At 49.1% G+C, this 13,962-nt stretch overlaps 1 protein-coding gene across 1 annotated transcript; it reads left to right on the top strand.

Moving 5' to 3' along the window:
* Window positions 1–249: 249 nt before the first annotated feature.
* Window positions 250–1,071, top strand: LOC125555449 (uncharacterized). The gene has a single exon (XM_048718404.2). It carries the CDS (start codon window positions 250–252, stop codon window positions 1,003–1,005), a length of 756 nt encoding a protein of 251 aa, XP_048574361.2. The 3' UTR covers window positions 1,006–1,071.
* Window positions 1,072–13,962: the final 12,891 nt, after the last annotated feature.

The raw sequence follows: 13,962 nt of genomic DNA, 5'->3' as shown, positions 1-13,962 counted from the left end.
TCTTATCGTTTGGGTCTTATATTTTGGGGAGAGGGAAACATGGGATTGTGAAGTTGATTTGTGCGGGCTAGTGAAAGAGGGAAAGAGATCAGCACGAGACAAATAACCTGTCCGCTTGATGCCCTCTAGTCCCTCAAAAACTGGTCTCTTGGCCACGGTGATGAAAGGAAACTAGCCCTGAATTACAGGGGCCGGATCATCTTTATATACCCCACACGCTCGCGCTCCATGCCTCCATCTCGCACAACCATGGCCAAGTCCGCTGCCCCTCCGCCGCCGTCCTCTCCCCAGACCTCCAGCCACCTCTATCTTCTCACCCAGAGCCAGCACCAGGACACCGACCCTGAGGTGGAGCAGCCGCGGCCAGACGATGACGTCGATGATGCTGACGACGAGCCAGCCAAGAAAAGGGCGCGAGCGCGTCGCGAGTGGGCGGCCAGCGACGAGGTCACCATCCTGGAGGCGCTCATCGCGCACCGCCGCCAGCACAGTGAGCTGCCGGAGAGGTCCGACAACGACTTCTTCCAAGCACTGGCCGAGCGTCTCGAGGACACGAGGCGGCAGCCTCTGCAGATCAAAGACAAGGTCAAGAGTCTCGAGCGCCGCTACTTCTCTGCCGCCGGCCACCGCCGTGCCTCCAGCTCGAGCCACGACAAGCGGCTCAACCAGCTCTCGGCTGAGATCTGGGGCGATTTGCCGCTCGACGACGACGGTAGTGCTCACGTCGGTAATAATGGTGGTGGTGATCGCCGGGCCAAGATGTGCAAGATGTTCCCACTCGTAGCGCAGAAGGTGAATGATCTCGCCCAAGTGCAGCCTGCGGTCAAAAGGCTCTTTCCTTCGCTTGCCGATGCTCCACTTCGCTTCTTGGAGAATCGTCTCGAGAAAATAAGATGGTCTGAAATGAATATCGATGTTAGGCTTGAGCGGATGCTGCTCAGGGCTTCAAAGAGGGCTTCGACAACAAGGGCTTCAAAAAAGGATTCAAAGAAGAAGAAGAAATAGTCACATCTGTTTACTTTTCTTGAGTGAATAAAAGAAATAATTAAGGTTTCCATGCAATGCATACTAGTTTGTGTAATCCGGCCACCATCACCTTGTTTTGTTTTAAACTCGATCAATGGGCATAACAAGTTCAAAATATAAACATGGCTTTTGTAATTTGTTGCTCTTCATATTTCTCAATATATTTTCCTTTTGTGCAGTCTTCTATATCTAAATACCTAGCCCACACTACAAGATTTATCTACGCATGCGTGCTTCCACATCACTTCAATTATTTACAGCCTAATGATCAAAATCGTGTGGCATCAAGAAGTTATGCATGTGCTTGTAAGTTACTCTTTCACATCTTCTATATCTAAATAGGGGCACCCCACCAGTTGATTTTCTTGAGTCCATATGAAGCCAAGTCATCCGAATTGCTATAGACGTTGATACAGTACAGTTCACGAATCTGCAACAGTCTGACCATGTTTTGATGCAATTTATCAAAACATGCCACCGCTAAGTGGAAAATAACGATTCGTTGTTTCTTCCCAGCGCCCTCTATTGATCGATCGCACTGCCCCGCTCAAGTTTTCGTAAATGGGCTAGACTTGGACATGTCGCTGCTGGGCTGGCTCCGGAAGCCAGCATATGTTATGTGGGCTGTAGGTTGTAGCCCATGCGTGCTAGGTTCCCACGTACGGCCTTTGTGGTTTAGTGCTGCCATCCTCCTGCAAGACCATCGGTCTGCCTCGCCTCCATCGCCATCATGGTTCTCGGGTTGCAGGTCGGGCCGCAGTTTAGTTGCCGAGCAGCCAAATCTTTGAGGAAGACATAGCCAAGTCAACCTGTGAGGGTCGTTGCCTCCTCTCTCTCGCCCCAATTTTTTCTGAGTGATGGGAAGTTGGCGCTGCTGGTCCACCGTTCCATTACCAGCCACCCGCTGCTGCTCTCCTCTGAATCTCCTCCACCATGGTTGCCGGTACATCTCGCCTCTTGACGTTTCTATGAGTGTTGGGACGTTGGCTGGGCCGCCATTCCTTGGCCGGCCATCTATATCATCGAGTAAGGAACAACTGTTGCATCCTTTGTGTGTCGTTGCTCTGCTCCGAAGCCGCCAGGGGCAGTGAGAAGCTGACTAAATCAGCAAAGGTGATTTCCATAGAGTCATGTCCACCTTCGGGATGGTCACATCAGCTTATCAGGTGAGCCGCAGGAGCACTCTTACATTCAACTTTTCGATGACGAATATCACTCTTGACATGCTTATGTCTGGCCTGCTTCTAATTTTACAGTTATATGCTTATCCCACTACTCACACCGCAGTCTGCACCATCTGATGCTACAACGTCACAAGCCTTCGATATGTATGTAATGATTTTTTTTCATATTGATGAGGATGTCTTTTCATACAGAGTGTTGGGGTTCAAGACAAATTGTAACATTGGGCCAAATTTTACAAGTATTCGAACCACTTTTTATCTAGATGCTTCAAAGTTATTTCCTTTCTATTAGATACTAGCGCAAATGAGAATCATTTTACGCCAGTGGCAATCCGCCAGTCAGTTAGCAATTTTTTTTTTCATATTTTTCCATGTTACTAATCTTCTTCAACATGTAATTCTATAAAGGTATATTCGCATTTCTTTCCGTACCATCGCGTGGGGTATCATCTAGTTAATGTAAATCATGCCACCTCATTAGTCATGCATGACTTTTTTCCAACACATGCATGTAATAGCCCCCACTACTAGATTTCTCTACACATACCTGCTTCCACATCACCTCAGTTATCTACTAAATTTCTATTAACTAAAACAACGCCACTTCATCAATCATGTCTTTTTTTGTTTTTTCTCCTTTATACATCATTTTGTCCCATACTTCTTTTATGTTTTATTATTTTTCATATGTAAACTTCTTACATTTTTTTATTAGTTTTATTTGGTTTTCATCACCTATTTATGCATTGGTTTTAACACAATTCCCGCGCTAATGCGTGGGACGTCGTCTAGTATGCTTTAACACTACAACTACTACTATCTCTCTCTTAGTTTACAGGGCGTGCGCGTATCCCTAGATCGTCAATTTGACCAACCTAATGCAAGTCATATATTACAAAAAATATAGCAATATAAACTTCAAATGTTCTATTTTCAAGCGGTATAATTTTTATGTTATATAATTTATATTAGGATGATAAAATTAGCAACATAAGTATACGCGCAGGACTTATAAACTGAAACGGAAGTAGTAGCTAAATTTCCGTGTGTTGCCACGGGACAAAACATGAGACTGATACGCTAGCTGCAGCGTCCGTTGTTGATTGTTGAAGACGTCAACGGATGCATTTGTCCTTCTATCTTAACCAAAAATATTTACTGACACATGAACAGTTCGAACATGCAACTTGCAAAAATACACACACACACGAAATGTTTGTTCATGCAATTTTCGACAAAGCCGTCTCTCGTGAAATGAAATTCGTCACATTTTCTATAATACGAAAATTGTTCCGCTCAGAGGACTGTAATCGAACACACCAACCAAGACAACTCCCTTGCCGCATCCCACCTCTCTCACTCTCGACTTGTCTTCCCAAATGACAGAAAACGTGACCAGTGCCATTGCCGCAGGCCGGTAGCGAGGGATAGGGACAACGACTATCTCCTCGACTGACCCCAATTCCTCCTGCACCTAAGAGCATCTTCAGCCGTTCGGCCCCCCAGGACACATAAAAAGCGTCCCCTGAGAGCGAGCCGGCGATGCAATCGGCGTTGGGGCGGTTTCGCGCCCAGTCGTCGCCTCCAGACGCTGAAATTGGCCCACTTTTCAGCCCTATTTCGGCGAATAAAGGGCCCATATGGGTGACAATAGGCCCATATTCGGCGTGGTTCGCCGTTGTTCAGCGTTCAATTATGCACATAAATTCTTTTATCACATATTTCATCACAAAAATATCAAATACTTCAACAAAACAGTACAACAACAAATAGTTCAATACAAATTATATAGTTCAACAAATAAAAACTCATATTTCATCACACGTCGCGCCCGGCGTCGCCTTCAGCCTCCATAGACGCTCTATCAGATCTTGCTGCAGTTGATGATGCACCTGTGGATCTCGGATCTCCTAACGCATACTGAGATAGGCAGTCCAGGTTGCCGGTAGTTGGTGATCAACTTCGGCTATAGAACCCTGCCTGTAGTATGGTTCAGTGTCAAACACTGGGTCTTCTTACTCGCTCTCGATGATCATGTTGTGCAAGATGACATAACAAGTCATAATCTTCCACATTTGATCTTTCGACCAAGTCTGAGCGGGGTACCGGACAACAGCAAATCGATATTGGAGCACACCAAATGCCCGCTCGACATCCTTCTTGCAAGCCTCCTGAACCTTCGCAAACCAGGCGTTCTTGCCTCCTGGCACAGGGTTTGAGATCGTCTTCACAAATGTCGACCATCTCGGATAGATGCCATCAGCTAGATAGTACCCCTTGTTGTAGTGCCGCCCATTGATCTCGAAATTCACCGGAGGAGAATGACCTTCAACAAGCTTGGCAAAGACAGGAGAGCACTGCAGCACGTTGATGTCATTGTAAGTTCCTATCATACCAAAGAAGGAGTGCCAAATCCAGAGGTCCTATGTGGCCACCGCCTCAAGCACCACACTGCAACCGCCTTTGCCGCCTTTGTACATCCCCTGCCAAGCAAATGGGCAATTCTCCCATTTCCAATGCATGCAGTCGATGCTTCCAAGCATCTCAGGAAATCCTCTTGCTGCATTCTGTGCTAGGATCCGAGCAGTGTCTTCCGCATTGGGTGTTCTCAAGTATTGTGCTCCAAACACTGCCACCACTGCCCGACAGAACTTGTAGAAACACTCTATGCTGGTGGACTCGGCCATGCGCCCATAGTCATCGAGTGAATCACCGGGAGCTCCGTATGCAAGCATCCTCATCGCTGTCGTGCACTTCTGGATGGAGGTGAATCCAAGAGCGCCGGTGCAATCCATCTTGCACTTGAAGTAGTTGTCGAACTCCCGGATGGAATTCACAATCCGGAGGAAGAGCTTTCGGCTCATCCGATAACGGCGCCGAAATGTTTTCTCGCCGTGAAGTGGAGCATCGGCGAAGTAGTCGGAGTAGAGCATGCAGTAGCCTTCGAGACGATGCCGGTTCTTTGCTTTCACCCGCCCAGGCACCGAGCCACCTCGCTGCGGCTTTTCATTGCTCGCCAGCAGCTGGGCGAGGGCGGCGAGCACCATGAGATGCTCTTCTTCCTGGACGTCGGCCTCGGCATCCTCCTCCAGCAGTGCGGCGAGCGCTTCCTTGTCATCCGAGTCCATCGCCGAGGCAGGCAAATCGCCGAACACCTTGCGCTCGGTGGGCGTGTACCGATCGCTAAACCGCGCCTCCGCGGCCGGAAACGGCGGCCGAAAACGCCCAGCTGCTGTTGGAGGGGCTGCCGCGGCGAAGCGCTGCCATTTTTCTGGTGGGGAATGACTATCTAGCGGTGTAGGGCGGCGGGCGGCGTCGGGATATAGCTACTGGTGGCCGAGGGGCGCAGGGGGTGGGAGGCGAGTCGGGGAAGAAAACCTTGACTTTTCCCCTGACGGTGTGGGCCAGCCACGCTTTTTCCTTGCGCCGGAGCCCCCAACTGTTCCCCAGTGCGCCAGATTCGACCTGTGACCGCCGGGCGAAAAAAAGGGCCGAACCGACGATTTTCGGCGTCCTGGAGGGGGGGGGGGCGACTGGGCCGTTTTTTCGACGCCGGTACCGAAAAAGTGGCCTGGAAGGCCTGTTGGGGGCGTGGCTGGAGATGCTCTAATGGCTCCAACTTCATCCCGGCCACCAGCATGCAGTCGTGACACCTGTGCATTGCCACTGAAAACCAAATCCATGAACGAAACTATGTTCATACAAAGCACGCAAAATACAAAGAAAGGTGTATGCAACATCAAGTTCAGGATCTCGACACTAAAAGTGACACAGTTTTGATGGAATGGGTCAAAAAGTATAATGCACTGAATCACAATGTACAGAGTTATATCAGTAAGTTTATATTTCTTTTTAGGGGAATAGCTTTTTATTTCTATTTCTAATGTTACATCTCTCTCCAAGAGAACAAGCATAAGAGTGTGCTGCGAATCAACCTGTGGTTGAGATGGTTAGGTGGACAGTGGTATTCCCAACTCACCAGGGTTCAAATCCTGGTGCTCGCATTATTTCTGGATTTATTTCAGGATTTCCGGCGATGCGCTTTCAGTGGGAGGAGACGTTCCCGTCGATGACGAGGCGCCTACGGTGACTTCGTAAATCTCAAGATGATATGCTGGCTCAGTCTCTCGGAGGTGCTCATAGGGGTAGGGTGTGCGTGTGTGCGTTTATAGGGATGAGTGTATGCGCGTGTATATGAGCGCTTGTGTCTGTAGTGATGGTAAAAAAAAAAGCATAAGAATGTGCTTGAGAAAGTATTATGAAAATTTAAGTTATACATCATTCTAGCTGTGGCTAGGGCTGGACGTATCGAGCGGGCTTTTCGGCTCGCTCGTCGACCGCATTGGACCGGACCGATTGGTCCTGGCCCGCTAGAAAATATGGCCGGTCTGAGCCGTGAATTTCGGCCCGAAAATCGACCGGTCCGGTCTGGTCTTAACTCGGTTAACTCAGTTGGACCGAAACAAACATGACGGTTTCTCACTCAGGCAGCCTTCTGGCGACGTGAACCAGCGATGGGGTCTGAATCCAGCGTGGTCAACACGAGGCAGTTCATATTCGAGCAACTGACGCGGCGATGAGGCAGTTCCGACGATGGCGGCGAGAAGTCCGTCGACATGGCGCACGACAAGGGCAGCCGTCCCTTTCCTTTCATTCAGCATAATATTAGCGTAAAAGGATGGAGTTTCTCTGCCGTTTTCCTTTCCATTCATTCAGCGTAGGAGAAACAGAAATAACGAGAAAGACGGGATCGATCTGATACGGCCGTTTCCCTTTCCTTTCATTCAGCGTAAAACGTTTTTCATTAATGATCCGGCTTGTGCGTCCACTACGCCCACGACTAGGACTCAGTTCCACGTTAGGTCTGATCCACTAATTAAGAAGGACTAGCAGACAAAAATTTGTGCGCTCATGCATGTGCTACCTTATTTGCATGTGGGTAAGAAAATGCTAAGAAAAAACCAACAAAGGCGTGCACAAGATAGAGATCTGGCACCGAATACATAGCCCGCGTCGTTGGCTTTCTCCTGGAGGACCCCAGCGCGCGCGTGCGTTGCTGCTAGTGCACCAGCACTTCGCCGGCCACATGCTGGAGGACCCCGACGCGTGCGTTGCTGCGGCTGCCGGTGTGCTGTTCGTGGTCGCAATGGCTCGCTCCTGTGCCTTCCGGCGTCCATGGTCGCCGCGCAGAAGCTCACGACCACCACATCCATATCCTCACGCCCCCGCCATGGTCACCACATCCGTCTCTTGCCGTTGTTGCCGACGCTATGGTCACCACGACCTCTCCATGGCCGGTCCTCCCGGTCCTCTCGGTCCGGCTCGGCCTTCGTCGCCGCCAGTCCGGTCCTTGAAAACAGGACCGTGAGGCTGGTCGGTCCAGTCCGTGTCCACCAATAGCTGTGGCAATACATGTCAGTTCAATATTTTAATTCAGATCTGACATAAATAGCTAACTCTTTCTACATGGACCGTACAACAATGCCTTGAGCTAGCCATATGTAGGTTTTGCTCCATACAAACTTGGAAGACGCTTAAAAATTTTCAAGTTCTTCAAAGCATTTTTTTTCAAAACGGAGGCAAATTTTTTGCCTCATCCATTAAATAAGGAGAGAGAAGAGTTTATTGTTTTACAAGACATCCCACAAAATGGCATGATAATTACTCACACAAAATAGCATTCCCTAGTTTCTTGACGCCGGCTGTTGTCAGGCCCCCGATTCTAAGTCACATCGATCTAGCTGGTAACACCTCATATCACTTTGTGGCCTCACGCACGGTATTCCCACGGGTGTCGCCTTACCATGGCCCGGGACTGTTTGCGCCTTTTGGCTCACGTATATGGTAGTGTCGCTAGCATCCATATGACAAAGAATCCGAGCCGACATGGCTAGTCGTGAACCCAAAGCGGCACTAACCTATGAGGACAGGCATACATGAATCACATCGAGCATGTCGGTCAACAGCGTGTGAATCCAGGCTGTAGCACTGGGCTAACAGGACTCCGGGAACCCGGGCTGTAGCAGGCTAGGCAGGACTCCAGATGTCACCGCGTGACATTTCCCCGAAGGGACAGACACAGGAACAAAGTGAAACACATGCCGGCCAATCAAGTGTCCTGAGCAGTAGTGCTGGGCTAACAGGACTCCGGTGAACCGGGCTGTACCGGACTACTATGGCTCATGGAAGCACTAGACTACATTTCCCCATAAGAGAGGCTGCCAAGGATAAACAACTAGATTGTCGGATCCCACACATACAAAGCATTTCAATCATACACACAATATGCTCGATATGTGTAAATACAATATGGCATCACAACATAACTCTACAACTCAAGTATTTATTCAGTATGCTCCAAGGAACGAGATATTACAAACATGGGTCTCATGACCCAACAATCATAGCATACAAATCAAAGCACATGCGGAAGCTTAACATGCCTGAGTACAGACATCTACAAAAAAAGCTAAGAAGCCTGACTATCTACCAGATCCTGCCGAGGGCACAATATCCTAGCTGAGGTATCAAGCTAAACGTCGAAATCCACACGGAACTACTAGCGAGACTGACGTCTCTCTGCAAAACATAAAATAGGCAAACGTGAGTACAAATGTGTTGGAAATATGCCCTAGAGGCAATAATAAATTGGTTATTATTATATTTCCTTGTTTATGATAATCCTTTATTATCCATGCTATAATTGTATTGATAGGAAACTCAGATACATGTGTGGATACATAGACAACACCATGTCCCTAGTAAGCCTCTAGTTGACTAGCTCGTTGATCAATAGATGGTTACGGTTTCCTGACCATGGACATTGGATGTCGTTGATAACGGGATCACATCATTAGGAGAATCATGTGATGGACAAGACCCAATCCTAAGCATAGCACTAGATCATGTAGTTCATATGCTAAAGCTTTTCTAATGTCAAGTATCATTTCCTTAGACCATGAGATTGTGCAACTCCCGGATATCGTAGGAGTGCTTTGGGTGTATCAAACGTCACAACGTAACTGGGTGACTATAAAGGTGCATTACAGGTATCTCCGAAAGTATCTGTTGGGTTGGCACGAATCGAGACTGGGATTTGTCACTCCGTGTAAGCGGCGAGGTATCTCTGGGCCCACTCGGTAGTACATCATCATATGCGCAATGTGACCAAGGAGTTGATCACGGGATGATGTGTTACGGAATGAGTAAAGAGACTTGCCGGTAACGAGATTGAACAAGGTATAAGGATACCGACGATCGAATCTCGGGCAAGTAACATACCGATAGACAAAGGGAATTGTATACGGGATTGATTAAGTCCTTTACATCGTGGTTCATCCGATGAGATCATCGTGGAACATGTGGGAGCCATCATGGGTATCCAGATCCCGCTGTTGGTTATTGACCGGAGAACGTCTCGGTCATGTCTGCATGTCTCCCGAACCTGTAGGGTCTACACACTTAAGGTTCGGTGACGCTAGGGTTATGGAGATATTAGTATGCGGTAACCCGAAAGTTGTTCGGAGTCCCGGATGAGATCCCGGATGTCACGAGGAGTTCCGGAATGGTCCGGAGGTAAAGAATTATATATAGGAAGTGCTATTTCGGCCATCGGGACAAGTTTCGGGGTCATCGGTATTGTACCGGGACCACCGGAAGGGTCCCGGGGGTCCACCGGGTGGGGCCACCTGCCCCGGGGGGCCACATGGGCTGTAGGGGGTGTGCCTTGGCCTATATGGGCCAAGGGCACCAGCCCCAAGAGGCCCATGCGCCAAGAGATGGGAAAAAGAGGAGAGTCCTAAAAGGGGAAGGCACCTCCGAGGTGCCTTGGGGAGGATGGACTCCTCCCCACCCTTGGCCGCACCCTTCCTTGGAGGAAGGGGCAAGGGCTGCGCCTCCCCCTCTCCCTTGGCCCTATATATAGTGGGGAAAAAGGAGGAGAAAACCAATCTAAGGCCTGGTGCCTCCCTCTCCCTCCCGTGACACATCTTCCTCCTCCCGCAGCGCTTAGCGAAGCCCTGTTGGAATCCCGCTACTTCCACCACGCCGTCGTGCTGCTGGATCTCCATCAACCTCTCCCTCCTCCTTGCTGGATCAAGGCATGGGAGACGTCTCCCTTCCGTACGTGTGTTGAACGCGGAGGTGCCGTCCGTTCTGCACTTGATCATCGGTGATTTGAATCACGACGAGTACGACTCCATCAACCCCGTTCACTTGAACGCTTCCGCTTAGCGATCTTCAAAGGTATGTAGATGCACTCCCCTTCCCCTCGTTGCTAGTCTCTCCATAGATAGATCTTGGTGACACGTAGGAAAATTTTGAATTTCTGCTACGTTCCCCAACAAAATGTACCCAGCAAGACTTACATCAGAACTATCTACATATGCATCGGTATCAATAAAGAGGGTGGTGGAGTTTAACTGCAGCAAGCCAGCTTTGACTCAGTGGCTAACTTGAACTATGACTGCAAGCAACTCCTTTGAGGTGGCGCACACGAGTCCACATATTCACCATTCAATACACCACTATGGATCCGCTCCCGTCTCCCTACGGGAAGGCCATCCATAGCACTCACACTTATCTTGCGAGTTTTAGAGTATCCACTTTCACTTGTCTATGAACTATATAGGCAACGAAGTAGTCCTTTACCACGGACGCGGCTATTCGAATAGATGATGTTAACCCTGCAGGGGTGTACTTCTTCATACACGCTCTCACCACTTACCGTCGTTTACACGACATGTACTCGGCAACCTTTAAGCGAAAGCCCAACGAGGGTGTCGGCCACGGCCTACCTAAACACTCAAGTCTCTAGTCCATGTTTATCGCCTATCCAGGTTCCATCCACAGGGAGTCCGGCCGAGGTTTCCACATACGGCCCCGAACGATGTGTACAGGGTTCTGAGACACCAAACGGGCGCCCAACATGCCCGGCCACGGTGTATCTACCGCAACATAGCCCACCCCTGGGGTCACCGCTATGCACGGCTGCCAACACATATCCTACAAACACCAGAAACTAGTTGCAACTCTTGGACAGAGGACTAGGGTGGTTAAGAAGCCGAGAGGGTCAATTAAGGATCCCAATGCATGGTAGTAACTGGTTCTTAAATCACACATACAAATCTCGGTGCTTAAGCACGGTTCCAATGAAACAACCCACCATGTACTCCTACATGGCCTCTCATTGATACCTTTACCAAATCGTGTTCAACACACTTAGCTCACACACATTAGGACATGATCACAACTTTCCAATGCATCCCCGATGAATCAGACCTGACACAACTCTAAGCACTAGCAGGCATGACAAGCAAACATGAATGAGTAGGCACATCAGGGCTCAAACAACTCCTACTCATGCTAGTGGGTTTCATCTATTTACTGTGGCAACGTCAGGTCACGCAGAGGAAAGGGGTTCAACTACCGCAACATGTAACAGTTGAAACGATGTTGTCCTAATGCAGTAAAAGAGAGCAGGAGCAAGAGAGGGGGATTGTATCGGAATGAACAAGGGGGTTTTGCTTGCCTGGCACTTCTGAAGATGATATAGCTCTTCATCGGTGTCATCGATCACGTCGTCGGAAACATCGTCTACTAAGAGGGAACAACCACCGACAAACACAAAAGGAACCACAATCAATGCAATGCACATCCATATGAATGATATGTCATATTAAAGTACTGAATTGACCTAGTGCAACAGTTAGTCATATTCATTGAAGTGGAATTCAAACCTATAGCAAATTCCAACTCCATAACTAATTACCATTTATTCCATAATCATGAATTGTCCTATTCAGTGAGGTTAACTTGTTCAAACATGCACGAAAATTCCATAAACAGATTCTTTGGATTTTTTTGATAATTTTTCATATATAAATTATTTCATTTGGAGTTACGGTTTAATTTCTATGAATTTTAGAAGTTTTGGATATTTTCTGGAAATAATAAATCAGCATGACCTCACAGTGACGTCACATGACCTCACAGTGACGTCAGCAGGTCAACGGCTCGGTCCAGGTCAAACCTGGATGGTGGGCCCCGCGTGTCAGTGTCATAGGGCTAATCCTATTTTTGTTAAACCTAAACTAGGTAATTAGCAGGGACTGGCCCCACATGTCAATGACCCAGGGGAGGTCAAACCCCTGGTCAACAGGCCTAACAGGCCGGCGGCTCGTCACCGGCGATAGCACGCACAACGGAGGCTCGGGTTTCGCCCTCAGGCGACCAAAAGGATGGCGGAGGGGCTCTGCGTGGAGCTGGGCGTGCACCGCATCCAGGGAAGCACACAAGAGGGGCCGGGGTGGCCGGAGTCGACGGCACCGATGAGCGGAGCGGCGCCGGAGTTCGGACGTCGACGGACTCGACGCCGCAAGGCACGACAGGAGCAACGGGTGGTTGCTACGGCCCCGTGGTGACGCGCTACATGCGGTGATGCGCTCGGTTTTGAGCTCCGGTGTGGGTGGCCACGGCGGCGAGGAGCTCAGGCGGCGGCGCATGCGGGCAGGCGAGGTGCGCCAGCTACGGCTTGCAGCAGAGAAAACCGAGAGGGGGGTTCGGGTCAGGAGCTCACGGCAGGGAAGATGAACAGGTCAGCTAGCTCAGGGGTGGCCGGACGGTGCCGTGGCATTGCCGGCGATCTCGGACGGCCGAGGAGGAAGACGGCGGCGTTGGGGACGAAGCAGAGCTCCTGGCGCCGCTTGACCCCGTGGAGAGGACGAAGACGTCGTGGCAGAGCTCGGGGACAGCTCAGAGAGGCGAGGGAGAGGCGGCGGCTACGACAACGATGAGCGGCGGCGACGAGCTCCGCTTGGTGGGGGGGGGGGGGAGCCAGAGGAGGGGGAGAAGGCACGGGAGAGGGAGAGAGCTCGAGGGAGTGACTGAAGGAAATATGCCCTAGAGGCAATAATAAAGTCATTATTTATTTCCTTATATCATGATAAATGTTATTATTCATGCTAGAATTGTATTAACCGGAAACATAATACATGTGTGAATACATAGACAAACAGAGTGTCACTAGTATGCCTCTACTTGACTAGCTCGTTGATCAAAGATGGTTATGTTTCCTAACCATAGACATGAGTTGTCATTTGATTAACGGGATCACATCATTAGGAGAATGATGTGATTGACTTGACCCATTCCGTTAGCATAGCACTTGATCGTTTAGTTTGTTGCTATTGCTTTCTTCATGACTTATACATGTTCCTATGACTATGAGATTATGCAACTCCCGTTTACCAGAGGAACACTTTGTGTGCTACCAAACGTCACAACGTAACTGGGTGATTATAAAGGTGCTCTACAGGTGTCTCCGAAGGTACTTGTTGGGTTGGCGTATTTCGACATTAGGATTTGTCACTCCGATTGTCGGAGAGGTATCTCTGGGCCCTCTCGGTAATGCACATCACTTAAGCCTTGCAAGCATTGCAACTAATAAGTTAGTTGCAGGATGATGTATTACGGAACGAGTAAAGAGACTTGCCGGTAACAAGATTGAACTAGGTATTGAGATACCGACGATCGAATCTCGGGCAAGTAACATACCGATGACAAAGGGAACAACGTATGTTGTTATGCGGTTTGACCGATAGAGATCTTCATAGAATATGTAGGAGCCAATATGAGCATCCAGGTTCTGCTATTGGTTATTGACCGGAGAGGTGTCTCGGTCATGTCTACATAGTTCTCGAACCCGTAGGTTCCACACTCTTAAAATTCGATGACGGTTATATTATGAGTTCAT

The sequence above is a fragment of the Triticum urartu genome, chromosome 5A, assembly GCF_056163025.1.
Source record: "Triticum urartu cultivar PI428250 chromosome 5A, HENAU_Tu73, whole genome shotgun sequence".
Lineage (NCBI taxonomy): Eukaryota > Viridiplantae > Streptophyta > Magnoliopsida > Poales > Poaceae > Triticum > Triticum urartu.
This window is presented reverse-complemented; position numbering and strand designations above follow the sequence as displayed.

Excerpts from the sequence above, each read along its gene's own strand:
- LOC125555449 (XM_048718404.2), top strand. The coding sequence starts at position 250 with ATGGCCAAGTCCGCTGCCCCTCCGCCGCCGTCCTCTCCCCAGACCTCC.